Source organism: Drosophila suzukii, chromosome 2L (genome assembly GCF_043229965.1).
Source record: "Drosophila suzukii chromosome 2L, CBGP_Dsuzu_IsoJpt1.0, whole genome shotgun sequence".
Classification (NCBI taxonomy): Eukaryota; Metazoa; Arthropoda; class Insecta; order Diptera; family Drosophilidae; genus Drosophila; species Drosophila suzukii.
The window spans coordinates 11,053,138-11,070,039 of record NC_092080.1 but is presented as its reverse complement, the minus strand read 5'-3'; the positions used below and the strand labels follow the sequence as shown (position 1 = coordinate 11,070,039).

Sequence of the window (16,902 nt, the reverse complement as noted above, 5' to 3'; positions counted from 1 at the left end):
GGTCTTACTCTCTTTGCTGTAAAATGAACATATGACGCCTGAAACGAATTACAATGAACGGAAGGCCTTACAGTTGATATGAAATGCATGAGGGTCCTTTGCATTGTCTAGCTCACGTCTATGTTGAGGCCAAAGAAAATATTTCTGCGCTATTGATTTTTTTTTTAAATATTTAATAATGGAAAATCCCACACCATCGGCCATTAGGCAAGCCATTAACCCATGACATCATTTGGAAAAATATATACATTTCTATAAAAACGGTGGCAACTAATGGTGGCATTGGCGCAGCTGTTGGGTTTTTTTATATCTAACCTTTAACAATTCACGAAAAAAGAAATGCATTGAAAAACTTCGAATATGCGACCCCATTCAAGTGCAGTCATGAATAATTTTCGTTCATAAATTGCTGTGCAGTGGACAAAATACATATTTTACTAGAAAAATGTAAGTAACGCCGCTTTCAATTTCAGTGTTTGCCAAACCTTCTTTGTATAAGGGAACAGAAATTTAAAAAGGGTTTTGATCTGAAATACAGTAGTTCGGAATGAACTTTGATTTCCCATTTAAGACTAAGTCCATACATAAAAAAAACAATGGGTAAAAAAAAATTGTGGCAGAAATTAAAACTTAAGAAAAATTCGCTGCTGTCAAAACGTTTAAATTTATGATCCTTCTGAAAAAACCAATATATAACGCAATGTATTCTAATTTTTTTGCGTTTAACCCTGAAGTTTTGTTAAATTAATGCTAAAAGCATTTTAAAAGTTTACCATGGTCTTTCTGTCTTTATTTTTTTTGGGAAACGGTTTTACCCTTGATAGGTATTATTTTGCTGTTCTACATTTTTAAACTTCATCAGAAAAAGGAAATTGTACCATCGTATTTATTTGTGTAGAATTGTAATTATGATGACAGCTGCATATCCTTTATATTACATATTTTTGTAATTTCTCATCCTCATCCTGGTCCTCTCATCCTGGTTCTTCTTCCTTACAGTTTCTCATCAACGGAAGGCAAGAGCGATAAGTAGAAATGTTTCACTTGAAGCGACAACTGAGTCAAGGCTGTGCCCTGGCCCTCATCTGCTTGGTGACTCTCCAGATGCAGCATGCCACCCAGGCGGAGGTGTCCCCAGTTCAAGGTGACCATCCCTTGCAGTCGCCCTCCGAGAAGCAATCCTCTAAAGACTCTTTTATAGGCACTCCCCTGAGCAATCTATATGATAATCTGCTGCAACGCGAATACGCCGGACCCGTGGTCTTCCCCAATCATCAGGTGGAACGCAAGGCCCAGCGTTCGCCCTCGTTGCGTCTCCGGTTTGGACGCAGTGATCCGGACATGCTGAACAATATTGTGGAGAAGCGTTGGTTCGGCGATGTCAACCAGAAGCCCATAAGGTCGCCCTCCCTGCGCCTGCGATTTGGCAGGCGGGATCCCAATTTGCCCCAGATGCGACGGACCGCCTACGATGACCTTCTGGAGCGGGAACTTACCCTCAATAGCCAGCAACAGCAACAGCAGCAGCAGTTGGGTTCCGAGGGGGACTCCGATCTCAGTGCCGACTACGATGGTCTCTACGAGCGGGTGGTGCGGAAGCCACAGCGTCTTCGCTGGGGACGAAGTGTTCCTCAGTTTGACACAAACAATGCTGATAACGAACAGGTAATTGTCATTAATTTCATTATAGGTAGGCTATTTTTAAAGATTTTTTTTAGAATAGCAAGTTAAAAGTCTCTTTTTTATGAATTTTATGATATTTTTTTAAATACGTCTTAAAAAGGAAACAAATTGCAAAAGAAATCAATTTTATAACAAGGTATCCAAAAGTGAATCTTAAAAAAATTAACTTGTTTTTAGGATTGTGGACTTAAAATATATTGGAAAATATTTTTAGTCACCTCTATAAGTGATTTAAAAACGTCAATTATTTGTAATAACTTTAGTTTTAGTGATATTTTATATGATAATATTATTCAAACGGAGTTCTGTCCCTCATCCTTAAAAGAAGATTAAAGATGAGTTGTTGCAAATTTTATTGCTAGAATTTTTTTGATCAATATGAAATCATTACTCATTTTTATTTTCAAGATGGAACGCTCGCAATGGTACAACTCGGTGTTGAACTCGGAGAAAATGCGCCGGATGCTTATGGCCTTGCAGCAGTACGAATCTCCAGAAAATGTGGCCAGTTATGCCAACGATGAAGATACCGATGCGGACCTGAATAATGATGCATCCGAGTTCCAGCGAGAGATCCGTAAACCAATGCGTTTGAGATGGGGACGAAGCACTGGAAAGGCTCCCTCTGAGCAAAAGGTGGGTTTTAAAATTATATAAAAAATGAATTTCCCTGATTCCAAACGTTTTTCTGAAAATGTAGCAGACTCCTGGGGAAACTTCATCGGTCCCACCCAAGACACAGAACTAAATTATTGAAAAACAGCCATGTGAAGGAACTGCAGGAGAATGGCAACAATTAAAAGATATCGGAAGAAAGCTACACGGTCAATATCCAAAGCCAAATAAGATACAGAAAACATATAAAACCCAAGGTCAGACAAAGTTTTTGAAAGCATTTTGAGATCGCAAGGAGGCAAGGGCTATGAAATACATACTATAAAACATATATCTAATAAAAATTATTAACCATTTATGTGTAAATCTTGGGTTTGAGCCACTTTTAAAATAAACTAAAACTTAAAAAATATACGTTTTCCGTAAACTTTAACTTTAATGCGCAGGTAAAACAAGGTAAAACAACCATTTCGACTTAGAGTTAGTTTACAAGTGTACCATTTTCAATAATTTATAGTTGCGTTTTTTTTTATAAAGTTCTTCAAAATGTTTTATATTTTGTATTATTTTTTAAAATTTATGTATGTAAATCCAACAACCCATCGAAATAGTACAGCCTCCTTATTCCTAATATGCTCAATTAAAGAACTTTTTATTTGATTGCCCCAAAAACTTTTAGACTCAATGTATATAAAAATATTATGAAAACTTTTAAAAATTAGCGCAATTTGTTATACTAACGCTAAAAAGCTAAAAAAAAATATTCTATTAATGAAAGAACTTCTTCGTTTCTAAACTTGTAAGCGAATTTCGATTTAATGTTACGATGGAAGTGTTTGAAAAACATAGAGGCCCCCGAAAGCTGTATTACTGTAACACTTGTTATATTTTGTGTGCTACAAGTTATAAATAAATGTATATCAACTATTATATTATACGACTATATATATATATATATAAATATACGATGAACATTGTCTATTGAAATTTTATCGATGTATTTTAATAAAAGGAGAAATCAATTACAAAACAAACAAGCATAAAGCTGAATGTCGTTAGAACACTTTTGTATATTTAATTTACACCATCATTGAAATTATTGTTTACCAAACTAAAATATGATAATGAAATTACACTTTGTGGTAACATCCATATCCAGCTGAATGCCATTTCTCGGTGAAAATTGTGCAAAATCTTTTCCCGCGTATATATCAGTATATCCGCATATATACCTTTTAATGAATGTAACATCATGAATGTAAATAAAAGAGCAGGAATACTTAAAAGCAAACATATTTTACTCGATCTATGCTACAAATAAATAACTCAGATGGAGTAAAAACTTAGAAAATTGTTTATTATTAATTTTGGTGGGAGTATATATAACTGAATATCGTAATACGCTACTCCTAAAAGAATTTTAATTTATTTTTATAATTATGTTTTCCTACATTATCCCACTCATTTTACCGACCATCATTTGCATTCATGTTTAAACTTTTCAAATCTCTGCATACAACTTTTTCGATAGGTTTTTCTGCATAAAACTCACCGATCCACTAAAACTGCCAACAATTATCAACTTGGGAGCCCACCGCATCCGTGTCTGGAAACTGTTGCCCATTATGGGATTAAGCAACAAATGTTAGAAAATTAAACCGAAACCAAACAAGAAACAGAAAGTCAGATGAGAATGGCAGCTGGGAATGGGCAGGAGAAATATCATGGCCAAAGACAAACAATCCGCAGGAGGCAAGGACATTTGGGGTCCCACCTGTTGTGTGATGACAGTCATTGCCATTAACCCCATCACCACATCCTCGAACCGCCCTTTTCCACCTGGTCTCCACACTTTGTTGATGTTGGCTTTGATAATTAACTTTTCAACTCCTAATGTACCGAAATGTGTGTTGCCTGAAATTGTTATACTCCCTACATGAAACATATTATTTCGGTTAATTGCATGCAGCATTGAAAATTCAACACGAAAATGCACTTTACGAGGATACCATTTTTGTGGGTGGTAAACGGGTTAGCCTAATATGTTTAAATTCCGCCATAAAAGTCAACATTTTTAAAATGCATGCTCTCAAATTATTTAACAACATTATTTCAGTGAGCAAAGTAAAATTAAAAATGTGTTATTTTCGGAAAATTGGCTAACAACGGAAACTTTTACTAGGAAACCATTCGCAAAACAGTTAAGTACTTTTAAAATACACATATATTTTCTAATTACAATATAATTTCAGCGAAAAACGTGTTATTAAGAAAAGATCAAAAAATGTTTAAAAATTGTAGAGCTGTTGTATTTTTTAAATGACAATCAAACATTTTGGAAGCATCAGAGTTTTTGATTTTAAATTTAACAACCAAATTTTTAAAATACAGAAAATGATGGAAGGTTGAATCCAACATTTGACTTGAAAACTTTGATTACTGTGTAAATTGGTAAAGTCAAACTTTTGTGGAACGCTTTCAAATGATCTATGTCGCTGATGTTGTTGTTCTAGTCTTCCATATGTACAGAGTGTAATCTGTATGACGCCCTACGTTACTTAGTACTTGGCAAATATTTATGCAAATAATATGCAATTACACACACAAGCAAGCGGCGCCTAAAAGCGCTCTGTAAACAACGAACTTTTCCAACAAACACAAACACACCCGCAGCCAACAGACACACATGTGTCCCACATACACAAGTGCAAAGGAAAATCCTCTTCAGGGGCGACAAAAACCACTTGCAACTAAAAACGTCAGGAAAACGCCTTGCGATTTACATTCCCATTTCGCCTCATTTTACACTGTTAACAAGATGTAAATATATTGTGATCGATTACAAAGGATAAGTACGATTGCAGTAAAATTAAACGCGAATTCTTCAGTACGAGGGAAACAATCGCTTGTTTTTAAAATAAAATTACTATTTTCGTTTTATTTTATTTAAGAACTATTAATTTCTCTCAGTGTACACTGATATTCGTATGTAAATGAAAGAGCAACAGAAGCAAAAAACAATCTACTTCTTACTTTCTGTCTGAGCCGCCATCACAACATAAACATCCAAAACTAATGCGAAAGTTTTGATTCATTCATCTGAATACAGAACTTTGTATTCACCACATATTTAGACGTTATTTATATACCTTAAACGTTAAATATAATGCTAACTTCCTTGATGTATTTGCATTGAAAAACGATCACGGGTATGTGCTTTGATTGGACCTTTTAAATGAGTCAAGGTTCTTATTTTATAAATTAACAATATAAATTTAACAGAAATAGATAAATTAAAAAATTATTCAAAGTATTTAGTCCAAGATTTTACGGATTTTAAAGTCCTTCAAGTCTTCTTGTGGAATAAGGCGCAGCTTTGAATCGTTGGCCAAATGCAGAACCGAATAGAAAGCAACCGCCGGGGACAACGAATCCGCCATTTTGGGGGTCAGTTGGTTGGGCAGTTTTTCGTACACCTCCTGGAAACTTGCTACACCTTTCGCATATTGTTCATTCTTTTTCCTTGGATGCGAGGGTATCGTCTCCTCAGGGACATCGTTAAGAAGTTGTTCCTGGATCAGGGAGTTGCAGGACTCTTTTAGATTTTTCATGTCGATCACCTTGGCTTTCTTTGCGAATGGTATGTTTACTTTGGTAACCTAAGAATTAAATATTTTAGTTAAGTCAGGGCACAAGTTTCAGAGGTTAAATGGTTTGGATAACTAACCTGCAGCGGAGCACCCTCAAACTCAGTGCCAATTTCCATGACTGAGTTATCACAGGTAGCATTCATCTTGGTTAGACTCATATCGTTCGCACCCAACATGCCGTTGGATCCTTCGTTGGCCATCGCCTCAATAATGCTCACGTCGGCGGGGACAGCATCAGTAAAAATTTCGTTATTGAATAGATCCTGGTCGTTATCAGCACTGTGATGCATGTCAGCATCCATATCGATCCCAAGATCTCCACCCTCATCCGAATCAGGCTCTCCGAAGCGCTTCGACAATTTTATGCTGGGTGCTGAATCGTATTTAAAGAAAAGGTCCGGGTCCAAATTGAAGTGTGTAGGCAATTTTAGTTTTCTGTGGTCCCACTTTTTAAAGTTCACCCGGCGCTGCTTTTTGGTAGAATCGGTAGAATCCTGCTGTTCGAAGGCGCCCTCAGTCACATTGTCATAAGTCACTGTCTTGGCTCTACGGTTGACGTTTTGATTAGACGAAAACTTGGGTCGTTCCGTGCGAACAGTCTGGTTATCCTGCGGATCTTTGCTGGCGCGCTTGAACTTCCAATGTGAGGGTCCGGCCCAAAACTGGGAAATCTTCTCCATCGGCCTGTAGCAGTACTCCAGCTTGGAGTTTCCGTCAACTGGTCGCAAATCCTTGAGAAACTCCGTCTGCTTTTGCAGCTGACGACAATTATTAAGCACCATTTGCTCCTCAGTGGTGAGCTCGTCCAGCTCATTGTGGTCCACTTCCATCACCAGAGGAGGAGGTCCATCCAAGTCGGGCATGGGCTCACACTCGGCGTTGATGTCGAAGGCCATGGAAATCTCGTTTACACACATATCGTCGGCATTATCCAGCCCCTCACCATGCTTATCTTCATCCTGCATGGGCTCTGCGGCCTTGTCGTTGGAAACTTTGGGATTAGGAGCACTTGTGATGTTGTAGGCAGTGTGCAGCGGACGCAAATTTGATCTTTCAGCATGGGGAAGGAGTTTCCGCATGAAGGTGGTGCCCATCAGCGATTCAGCCGGCCACTGTTCCATGTCTGCATTAAGAGTAGTGTGATCCTGGACCTCCTCGTTGGACTCTTTGCTGTCCCAGAAACTGTAGGTGGTGCGCAAGCGCAGCTCTGAGTCCAAACTGGGCAGAATGTTGTGCATTAGGCGATTTGAGGCATTAATGGAGCCCACTGTAGAGTTGAGTTTGCCAAACACGGGATCCTGTAAGGGAGCCGTATCTAGGCGACTATTGAGCGTGTCCTTATTCTTGGTCACGGTGGACATGGGCTTCTTCTGCCTTTTGGGCTTGGCAGCTGCTTTTTCTTGAGCTTGTTCTGCTGAATCTTGCCCCTCACCAGCGGCTTGATCGGCTTGGGGTCCATCGTCATCCTCAGCAGCCTTCAGTTGCTTATTTGTTAGAGTGCGCGCACTTAGGCCGGCTGAGATGCGCATGGCATCCAGGTAGATGGAGTCCACCCGCAGACCATAAACCTTGGAGGAGGCCTCCAGTGAGGAGCCCGCCATCTTAGAGAGATGCGAAGAATGTGAGTTAGGTTTGGACAGTCTTGGTGGAGTAAACTCACCTTGAAATTGCTCATCCGCTTGTGATGGTGTTCCAGCAGATTGGCCAGCGAGTCGATTAGAGTGAGATTCCAGGCATTGTCCTTGCTCAGCTTGTTGCCATTGTAGATCTCCAGGCAGTTCCTGATCGTCTCGTTGTCCTCGATGGACTCCAGAGTGCTTTTTCGCTGTTGCTGCTGGAGAAGTGTGCGGCGACGTGCTTCCCGTCTTTCCACCTCGTTGTTAAGCAGCGGGGTCAGCACGCGGGACACGCCGCCGTGGTAAATTCCCGCCGCTGATCGTTGGAGCGGAGTCTCAAAGCGTGGGGAAGTCATTCCTCCGTTAAATCAGAAAAATGAAAAACTCAGAAAAGAAATATCAAGATTGACAAACGCGCGTGCTTCTAGAAACAGTTTTACGTTTACTGCCAGCTGTCGTCTTACTTAACTGACACTATTAATCCATGTTGCTCCGTTGTCGATTGTACATTTTATAATTTCTATTATTTTTTCCATTTCCTATCCAAATTTGTAATAAATCAAACTGAGATACAATTTTTTAATTGACATATTTAAACAACAAATTTTATGACGCCAAATCGAGGAAAATTATTAAAGAAACTCGAATATACCCGAAGAAAAATTGTGCCAATTATGAAAGATAAAGCATTAAAAGGTAATGTATGTGTCTTATTGTTTATTAAATAATTTATAAAATGTTAATCTTGCTTCGACTATAATTAAATTCCGATTCGACTGGGGTGAGGGTAATTCTTTGGGAATACTGATATGAGTTCTGAGTGGGACATAAGGTTATGAGATTAAAGGATACAAAAAACAAAAGGAAATTTAACATCGCTAAGGGCAACTACAATTAAATTAGTTTAAGAATTTAAGAGTTTAATCCAAGACTTGACGGATTTGGAAGTCCTCCAAATCTTGTTGGGGAATAAGGCGCAATTTCAAATCGTTGGCCAAATGCAGAACTGCGTAGAAGGCCACCGACGGCGACAAGGAATCTGCCATTTTTGTGGTCAGAAGGTTGGGCAGTTTTTGGTACACCTCCTGGAAACTTGCAACACCCTTTGAATAATGTTCATTCTTCTTTTTTGGATGCGAGGGTATCGTCTCCTCCGGGACAGCGTTCAGTAGTTGTTTTTGAATCAGGGAATTGCACGACTTTTTCAAATTTTTCATGTCTATCACCTTAGCTCGCTTCGCGAATGGAACGATCACTTTGGTAACCTAAAATAAAATATATTACATAAATAGGGCACCAATTTAAGCATTTTCATAGTTCGTATGCTCACCTGCGACGGAGCACCTTCGAACTCTGTGCCAATCTCGAAGACTGTGTTATTGCAGGTGGCATTCATCTGGGTGAGACCCATCTCGCCCGCATCCACATCCATTTTACCATCGGACGCTTGCTCGGCGGCAATGGCCGCAATAACGCTAACGTTGGCGGGGACAGCATCGGTGAAATGTTCATTATTAAATAGATCCTGGTCGTTATCATCATCGTGATGCATGTCAGCATCCATATCGATACCTAGATCTCCACCCTCATCCGATTCAGGCTCTCCCACGCGCTTCGACAACTTTATGCTCGGTGCCGAATCGTATTTAAAGAAGAGGTCCGGGTCCAAGTTAAACTTTGTCGGCAATATTAATTTTCGTGGGTCCCATTTCTTTTGGAAATTCACCCGACGCTGCCTTATGGTAGTGTCCAGCTGCTGGAAGAAGTTCTCTGTCACATTGCCGTAAGCTACAGCCTTCGCTCTTCGGTTGGCGGTCAAATGCGACTTCTTGGGCCTTTGACTGCGAATGGGCTGGGTATCCGCCGGACCATTGGTCTGAGAAAATGTGGTGCGCGGCCGAGTACGCTTGAACTTCCAGTGTGAGGGTCCAGCCCAGAATTGGGAGATCTGTTCCATCGGCCTGTAGGAATACTCCAGCTTGGACTTTCCGTCTACTGGTCGCAAATCTTCTAAAAACTCCGTCTGCTTGCGCAACCGACGACAATTTTTAAGCACCATTTGCTCCTCGGTGGTGAGCTCGTCCAGCTCATTGTGGTCCACTTCTAGTACCAGAGGAGGTCCATCCAAGTCGGGCATGGGTTCACACTCAGCGTTGATGTCGAAGGCCATGGAAATCTCGTTTACACACATATCGTCGGCATTATCCAGCCCCTCATCATGCTGATCTTCATCCTGCATGGGCTCTGCGGGCTTGTCGTTGGAAGCTTTGGGATTAGGAGCACTTGTGATGATGTAGCCAGTGTGCAGCGGACGTAAATTTGATCTTTCAGCATGGGGAAGCAGTTTCCGCATGAAGGTGGTGCCCATCAGCGATTCAGCCGGCCACTGTTCCATGTCTGCGTTAAGAGTAGTGTGATCCTGGACCTCCTCGTTGGACTCTTCGCTGTTCCAAAAACTGTACGTGGTGCGCAAGCGCAACTCAGAGTCCAAGCTGGGCAGAATGTTGTGCATTAGGCGATTTGAGGCATTAATGGAGCCCACTGTGGAGTTTAGTTTGCCAAAGACGGGATCCTGCAAGGGAGCCGTATCTAGGCGGCTATTGAGTGTGTCCTTGTTCTTGGTCACGGTGGACATGGGCTTCTTCTGCCTTTTGGGCTTGGCAGCTGCTTTTTCTTGAGCTTGTTCTGCTGGATCTTGCCCCTCACCGGCCGCTTGATCGGCTTGAGGTCCATCATCATCCTCGGCAGCGTTCAGTTGCTTATCCGTAAGAGTGCGGGCACTCAGGCCGGCTGAGATGCGCATGGCATCCAGGTAGATGGAGTCCACCCGCAGACCATAAACCTTGGAAGAGGCCTCCAGTGAGGAGCCCGCCATCTAAGAGAAAAGCGAAGAATGGGAGTTAGGTTTGGGCAGTCTTGGTGGAGTAAACTCACCTTGAAGTTGCTCATCCGCTTATGATGGTGTTCCAGCAGATTGGCCAGCGAGTCGATAAGAGTAAGATTCCAGGCATTGTCCTTGCTCAGCTTGTTGCCATTGTAGATCTCCAGGCAGTTCCTGATCGTCTCGTTGTCCTCGATGGACTCCAGAGTGCTTTTTCGCTGTTGCTGCTGGAGAAGTGTGCGGCGACGTGCTTCCCGCCTTTCCGCTTCATCGTCGTTCAGCGGGGTCAGCATCCGGGACACACCTTCGTGGTAACTGCCCACCGCGGATCGACGGATCGGAGTCTCCAAGTGGGGCAGGGTCATGGTTCCGGAAATGTGGGAAGATCAGGAAGTTCAGGGACTCTCAGCCAAGGGAAATTGAGATTGACGGACGCGCGTGCTTCTGGGCAACCTTGGCCAACACAAAACTTTACTGGTTACCCTCCAACTGACTGCTGTGTTCAAAATGTAACAATTTCAAATTGTTTGTTGATCGTATTTCGCCTATTTCTTATTTTGCGCTGGTATTAGTACTAGTTTACAGTTTCTTTCAAACGACGCCGCAATTTAGGGCTGCAAAACGACTGTTATTTCCAGTGCTAAAAAACATTAAAGGTATGGCGCGTTAGCTAGGAAAAGAGCTAGACTAATAGCTAGAGTATCTCTCAAAGAAATTAATTGTTCCGAAATAGGTAATGCCTTGCTATAAAAGCAACTTAAATTAAAAATTAAATTTTTTCTTTAAGGTATAAAGTAATATATTTAAAACTTAAATATTTTATAAATTTAAAATTTTGGGGCTGCTTGATTTTTAGTGCCTTAACTATATCGACAAACCAGGGCTGGATACTTTAAATAACCGTTAGATTTGAAATACAAACTATATAAAGAAACACAGTTTTTAAATTAATTAACTAACCAAAGAACGAAATTTGAATACATTTTCGCTATCAATTAATCGAGCTACCCTCGACAGATGTAAGAAATGAAACCAAACGAATAAAAAAAGCCAGAAAACTGGGAACACATCCTTTAATCGGTACTCGCGAGACTTGCCAACACTGGCGCTACTCAGCATCCCTGGAAGGCGGCAACTCTCACGCACACAGTCGCAAAAAGTTGAGTCCGTCGCGCAGTTCACGTCCAATGTCGTGATTATATTGTTGTTACTTTTCGTTGTTTTCGTCTGAGAAACTTCAAATAGCTCTTTGCCAGCGCTGTGCGATAAGCTCGATGTGATCGAATAGAACACAGGAAATGCTCAGAGTTTGGAAAAAGAATATAGAATCTATAGCTTCACTGTAGTCGGCGCACAGTGTGCGTGTGTTTTTTGCCTGAGCCTGTATTGAGGACCGAATAACTGGACATTCCGAATTTGCGCAGTTCCAGCGAAACTTAACGGGCTTTCCAGTTCGAATTACTGAATTGCGGAGTTTCGATATTACGTACTTAAGGAATTAACATGGCTCGCGACACTCAAGGAACCCAGGGAACCCAAAGCCAGGCCTCCAACATCTGGACCCAAGTGGAGAGCCAACCGATGGAGAAGATCGTCTGGGGCCGTTTGTACGGCAAGAATATTAAAATTAAATCGCTGGGTACGAGCTCAAAATACCGAATTCTTTATACGCATTCGTCCTTTTCTGTTGGTAACCAAATTTGCTGCCTGTTTTGTGTCTTAACTTGCTGTCTACTATGTATAGTAATGGTATCCGTACCTCCGATGGATTTCAGATCTCAACAATGACGAGTTCAGCGCTGGACGAGGGGAGGCCAACGATTTGATCCTCACGCTCAACGATTTGCCCGAGAAAATCCTGACACGCATTTCCAAAGTGCATTTTATCATCAAGCGGGCAAATTGCGAGCTCTCCAATCCAGTTTACATACACGTAGGACCTCACATTTGCCTAGCTTTTCAGATCCCCTTCCTCAAAAATTAGGGCATTATACATATATTATAAAAATTATCAAGCTAAGCGTCTTCAGCTATTGGGATTTCTGATACCATTACCTCCTGAAATTTAATCTAAAAGCCAGTCTTAAAAACTGAAATCAAATTAACCTACGATTAGACATTGTTCTCTTTTAATCAAAATTATAAAAATTCCGAACAAAAAAAGTTACGTTTAAAAATCATATCACCAAATGGAACTCCACACTTGAGTAAAACTATAAATCTTGAAAATCCAATAGAAATCCATTATACCCAAAATCGATCCTATTAAAATTGGAATTCTGTATAATACCGAGAAGTGAGTATTCACTTGCGTTTTTTTTTTTCTTGCAAACATATACGTCGAGTAAAACAACCATTTTTTTTAATATTTAACATTTAATATTCAACAGTTTCGACATTTTTGGGGGTGGGAACTGACTTTTAAAATGTTTTCATGAAGGGAAATCCCTAAAATGTACAACCTTTGTTTTCACCCATTTCTCAGGATCTCTCACGCAACGGGACGTTTGTGAATAATGAAAAAATTGGAACAAACAGGAAGAGAATCTTGAAGAACGACGATGTAATTTCCCTGTCCCACCCCACTTATAAAGGTAAGCGATGCACAAAACAGGTACAAATACCTGCGGAGATTTGCAAGTAATTCGATGTTTTGCACCTGCCTCCCTTGTAGCCTTTGTATTCAAGGATCTCAGCCCGAATGAGGCTATTGGCCTTCCCGAGGAGATTAACAAAACGTATTATGTAAATCGCAAACTGGGCTCAGGGGCGTATGGATTGGTGCGTTTGGTCTATGACACCCGCACCTGCCAGCAGTTTGCGATGAAAATCGTGAAGAAAAACATGCTGTCTGGCAGTGCGCGACCCAGCACAAATTTCAGTGATCCCGATAGGGTCCTAAACGAGGCTAAGATTATGAAGAATCTTACCCATCCGTGCGTGGTTCGCATGCACGACATCGTGGACAAACCGGACTCCGTCTATATGGTGCTGGAGTTTATGCGGGGTGGTGACTTACTCAACCGGATTATCAGCAACAAGCTGCTGAGCGAGGAAATATCAAAGCTATACTTTTACCAAATGTGCCATGCCGTCAAGTACCTACACGATCGAGGTAAAAGTATTTTCAATTACTCTGTTTATAGCTGTTTCTTTTTATTTTCAAAAAATTATCTAATCCGTGACATTTTTTTTTGATTAGGCCCTTACTTTGAAATAGATAGCTTTGATGACGCTGACGTAGTAGTCCTGTAAATATAGTTATTTAAGGGAAATTGAAAATTTATGGTATAATCTCACACTAACATAAAGCAATTAAATTGTTATATTGCAAATAGCTTAAGTTTGATGTCTAAATCACCAAACAATACATTTGTGAAATTTTAGGCATCACCCATCGCGACCTGAAGCCAGACAATGTCTTGCTAGAGACCAACGACGAGGAGACTCTGCTGAAAGTCTCCGATTTCGGGCTGAGCAAGTTCGTCCAGAAGGACTCGGTGATGCGGACACTGTGTGGCACTCCACTCTATGTGGCCCCTGAGGTTCTGATAACCGGCGGCCGAGAGGCCTACACCAGAAAAGTAGACATCTGGAGCCTGGGAGTGGTGCTCTTCACTTGGTAGGAAAATTTGAACTACCATTACACAAATGATAAAACATTACAATTATTTGTTGCAGTCTGAGTGGCACGCTGCCCTTTTCAGACGAGTACGGAACACCGGCGGCCCAGCAAATAAAGAAGGGCAGGTTCGCTTACGGACACCCTGCATGGAAGGGTGTCTCGCAACGCGCCAAGCTGCTGATCAACCAAATGCTCATTGTGGATCCCGAAAAGAGACCCTCAATCGATGACGTCCTGCAGTGCAGCTGGCTGCGGGATACGCAAATGCTGCAGAAGGCAAAGAGGCTGATGAAGCTCGATGGCATGGAGATCGAGGAGGAGAACAACTTTCTCGAACCGCCCACCAAGCGATCACGACGCTAGCTCCCTTTTCTTAATTTCTATCGTTAATTCTGCCTAGGGGTCGAGGCGTGAAAAGGTTTTAATTTTCTGGAAAAATTAAGCGACAACATTTTTCCCAAATCGCCGACACCGCAGCACCCGAGTGTATTGGCAAAAAAAAATGTATTTTTTGCGGTTGTTTATTTTTACGTGTTGTCTAGTGTAAGTTTCATCACCCAAGCCCGAATAGTCCTGTTAAACTGCATTTATTACTGGGCCTTTGCATTCACATTTATTTTAAGCTTCTTATCGCCCTGAATTCAGCCATTCCGTTGGAATATAATTACGATATATTACCAGTAATTGTTAAGAAACTAAAAGTGCTATATTTAAGAACTTTATTTGACTCTTCAACGAACCATTAAGCTTTTTGAAATAAAGCAACTGAATTTGTTTAAGTAATATACTTTGTACATGCTCTTTTTTGGGAATAAAACCAATATTGTTTATGCCTCTTTTATTCCTGTTCAAAAAGTCTGTATTCTATCAATATTTACAAAAAATTGTTTGATATAAGAACAGCTTATTTACATTTGTATTTCAACGACAAGATGGTTGACAATACAATTTTTGTAGTAGTCATTTTACGTCTACTTATACACGTTACAAAAAAACGATTTATAAGTCAGTCAGGCCAAGCATAGTAAATATTAATGGTACTTAACGTCACTAAAAAGTAAATGCAAAAAAACGTAAGAACATTGCAGAATCTCCAGCGAGTTCACTTGATCGAATGTGTCACCATCTTGCGGCCATGCCCAATGGTGATGAGGGTGCTATCATCGCTCCAAACAGCATCCGTGAGGCGGGTATGGGTGTCCTGGTGCGTGTAGATGAACTTATAACCCGCCTGCGCATTGGCCACTTTCACGGAGGCGGGCAAGTTGCTCATGGCCGCCAGGTAGGGTCTAAAAATATTAATGTTATTTATTATGACTAAACCCACAAGCAATCCAATCTCTTACCCATTGATCAGAAGTTGCGAGACATGTCCCTTGTCGAAATATTGCCGGGTTTCCGCCAATTTCCTTGGCACTCGGATGTCCAGAGTATGAACCTGGCCGTCGTAGTCCCCAATATAAACGTAATTGTCGCCCTGCAGCTCAGTTGCAGCGGCCCAGGCGGCGCTCGTGAAGCTCAGCAGGTGGGAGGAGTCTGCGTAGAGGCATGTGGAAGATGGAGCCGCTGCGCGGACATCCCAGATGCGGGCACATCCGCCGCGATCACAGGTCACAAACTTGTCGGCCGAAGCCGAGGGCGTGGCCAGGGCGGTCATCTTATCGGTGTGCGCTGCTCGCGAATGATAGGAGCTCACCAGATCGATGCCCGAAAGATCCCAGACCTGTAAGAAGAAGTCAGTTGTTTAGTCAATGTGTTGACTATCTTATACCATAATTCTAATACACTTTTTACATACATTCAGGGTACCATCCGCTGAGCCAGAGACGGCTCTTTGTCGATCCGCCTTGAAGACGCTCAGCTGGCTGATGGGCGTTGAATGGGCGTGGGACTCGCCCACGAGGAAGAGGCAGTAGGGCGACTGCGGATTGCGCACCTTGGAGTAAGTGGACCAGGCCTGGAGGCGTGTATCACCCAGAGCAACCAGCAACACATCGTTATCGGCGTAGCGCACAATGTTCACCGTGTGCTCGGCCTGCAGTTTGTAGTCGGCGCTGTCCACGGTCATGTGGTTCAACTGGCTGTGTCCATAACCGAAGAACATGCCCCACCAGTGGCTTCCCTCACGCCGGTTGGTGGCCAGTGCGAAGTGTTGCTGCTCATTGATGGCGATGCTGTCCCAGCAGTCGTGCAGTCGCGGCGACAGATTCTCGAGGCGCGCATTCAGATCGGCAACGTTGAGATTCGGGTACTCCAGATTACCGGCCAGCTCCAGAGCCGGTGGCGGTTGGTGGGTCTCCGGAGTGCGGTAGAGCTCCGAGCTGCGTTGCGGGAACATGGTGTTTGGGTCAAGAAATCCGGGAATTCAAGGGATTTGATTTGGACAAGCGGCAAAGGCGGAAGAAAAGGAGCGTGTTTCACGGCGTTGCCAGATGGTTAAGCCATTAAATTCCATAGAGCACAGAACTCTACCTAGGTTCAAGACCATACTTTTTAAATAATACCCTATTCACACAGATGGGGGGTCCTGGATTTGGCGGGACAAAATATTTACCATCCGGAAATAACCGATACATGGAGAATTTTTAACATTTTTTACATTATGAATTTGAATAATTTTTTATATCAACAAATTTTAATGCTTTCCAGACGTTTGACAAATCCTTTTTCGATTTTCTGCCACAGTTTTAACTTCAGAGTGTTTCAGGGCTGCATAGCCTAACAGTTTTCCACATTTGATACAGTTGCCATTGGCTACACCTACCAGAACAGGTGAATACACTAATTGATATTTTTAAACTACAAAAAAAAGGAATTTTGGTACTGAATCTA

At 41.8% G+C, this 16,902-nt stretch overlaps 5 protein-coding genes across 7 annotated transcripts in view; 2 read left to right on the top strand and 3 right to left on the bottom strand.

The window, feature by feature from the left end:
* Positions 1–3,290, top strand: part of sNPF (short neuropeptide F precursor) — a 32,596-nt gene extending 29,306 nt beyond the window's left edge. The window contains exons 2-5 of one of the 2 annotated variants that reach the window (XM_017067563.4): positions 1,000–1,144; positions 1,202–1,665; positions 2,092–2,319; positions 2,387–3,290. In XM_017067563.4, coding sequence (XP_016923052.3) covers positions 1,036–1,144; positions 1,202–1,665; positions 2,092–2,319; positions 2,387–2,431 — 846 coding nt within the window. In that variant the 5' untranslated portion in view covers positions 1,000–1,035 and the 3' untranslated portion in view covers positions 2,432–3,290. Of the gene's footprint in view, positions 1–999; positions 1,145–1,201; positions 1,666–2,091; positions 2,320–2,383 lie in introns of both variants that reach the window. The other variant, XM_017067556.4, reaches the window with a different exon arrangement.
* Positions 3,291–5,527: 2,237 nt separating this feature from the next.
* Positions 5,528–8,075, bottom strand: LOC108008902 (condensin complex subunit 2-like). The gene is made up of 3 exons (XM_017072811.4): positions 7,609–8,075; positions 6,026–7,549; positions 5,528–5,957 (listed from the first exon to the last, which is right to left on the bottom strand). The coding sequence occupies exons 1-3, from the start codon at positions 7,918–7,920 to the stop codon at positions 5,613–5,615; spliced, it is 2,181 nt and encodes a 726-aa protein (XP_016928300.4). The 5' UTR covers positions 7,921–8,075; the 3' UTR covers positions 5,528–5,612.
* Positions 8,076–8,261: 186 nt separating this feature from the next.
* Positions 8,262–11,053, bottom strand: barr (non-SMC condensin I complex subunit H). Its single transcript, XM_017090552.4, has 3 exons — positions 10,499–11,053; positions 8,895–10,439; positions 8,262–8,829 (listed from the first exon to the last, which is right to left on the bottom strand). Exons 1-3 carry the CDS (start codon positions 10,808–10,810, stop codon positions 8,485–8,487), a joined length of 2,202 nt encoding a protein of 733 aa, XP_016946041.3. The 5' UTR covers positions 10,811–11,053; the 3' UTR covers positions 8,262–8,484.
* A 531-nt stretch (positions 11,054–11,584) lies between these two features.
* Positions 11,585–14,853, top strand: lok (ovarian-specific serine/threonine-protein kinase loki). Of its 2 annotated transcripts, none has more exons than XM_036819230.3 (6): positions 11,585–12,135; positions 12,221–12,378; positions 12,931–13,039; positions 13,120–13,560; positions 13,833–14,067; positions 14,127–14,853. In XM_036819230.3, the coding sequence occupies exons 1-6, from the start codon at positions 11,949–11,951 to the stop codon at positions 14,431–14,433; spliced, it is 1,437 nt and encodes a 478-aa protein (XP_036675125.3). In that variant the 5' UTR covers positions 11,585–11,948; the 3' UTR covers positions 14,434–14,853. The 2 variants fall into 2 exon arrangements, with proteins under 2 accessions (XP_036675125.3, XP_016945502.3); XM_017090013.4 differs by having other exon boundaries at positions 11,586–12,084.
* Positions 14,854–14,868: 15 nt separating this feature from the next.
* Positions 14,869–16,502, bottom strand: vls (valois). Its single transcript, XM_017090014.4, has 3 exons — positions 15,869–16,502; positions 15,417–15,793; positions 14,869–15,359 (listed from the first exon to the last, which is right to left on the bottom strand). The coding sequence occupies exons 1-3, from the start codon at positions 16,406–16,408 to the stop codon at positions 15,173–15,175; spliced, it is 1,104 nt and encodes a 367-aa protein (XP_016945503.3). The 5' UTR covers positions 16,409–16,502; the 3' UTR covers positions 14,869–15,172.
* Positions 16,503–16,902: the final 400 nt, after the last annotated feature.

What these genes read in the sequence shown, in the direction of transcription:
- LOC108008902 (XM_017072811.4), bottom strand. Translation starts at nt 7,920, where the DNA reads ATGACTTCCCCACGCTTTGAGACTCCGCTCCAACGATCAGCGGCGGGA. An exon ending in AGCGGATGAGCAATTTCAAG is followed by an intron (nt 7,550 to 7,608) that starts GTGAGTTTACTC and finishes CATCTCTCTAAG; the next exon opens with ATGGCGGGCTCCTCACTGGA. An exon ending in TTGAGGGTGCTCCGCTGCAG is followed by an intron (nt 5,958 to 6,025) that starts GTTAGTTATCCA and finishes TTTAATTCTTAG; the next exon opens with GTTACCAAAGTAAACATACC.
- barr (XM_017090552.4), bottom strand. Translation starts at nt 10,810, where the DNA reads ATGACCCTGCCCCACTTGGAGACTCCGATCCGTCGATCCGCGGTGGGC. An exon ending in AGCGGATGAGCAACTTCAAG is followed by an intron (nt 10,440 to 10,498) that starts GTGAGTTTACTC and finishes CTTTTCTCTTAG; the next exon opens with ATGGCGGGCTCCTCACTGGA. An exon ending in TCGAAGGTGCTCCGTCGCAG is followed by an intron (nt 8,830 to 8,894) that starts GTGAGCATACGA and finishes ATTTTATTTTAG; the next exon opens with GTTACCAAAGTGATCGTTCC.
- lok (XM_036819230.3), top strand. Translation starts at nt 11,949, where the DNA reads ATGGCTCGCGACACTCAAGGAACCCAGGGAACCCAAAGCCAGGCCTCC. An exon ending in CCAATCCAGTTTACATACAC is followed by an intron (nt 12,379 to 12,930) that starts GTAGGACCTCAC and finishes CCCATTTCTCAG; the next exon opens with GATCTCTCACGCAACGGGAC. An exon ending in GTCCCACCCCACTTATAAAG is followed by an intron (nt 13,040 to 13,119) that starts GTAAGCGATGCA and finishes CCTCCCTTGTAG; the next exon opens with CCTTTGTATTCAAGGATCTC.
- vls (XM_017090014.4), bottom strand. Translation starts at nt 16,408, where the DNA reads ATGTTCCCGCAACGCAGCTCGGAGCTCTACCGCACTCCGGAGACCCAC. An exon ending in CAGCGGATGGTACCCTGAAT is followed by an intron (nt 15,794 to 15,868) that starts GTATGTAAAAAG and finishes TTCTTCTTACAG; the next exon opens with GTCTGGGATCTTTCGGGCAT. An exon ending in TCGCAACTTCTGATCAATGG is followed by an intron (nt 15,360 to 15,416) that starts GTAAGAGATTGG and finishes TAATATTTTTAG; the next exon opens with ACCCTACCTGGCGGCCATGA.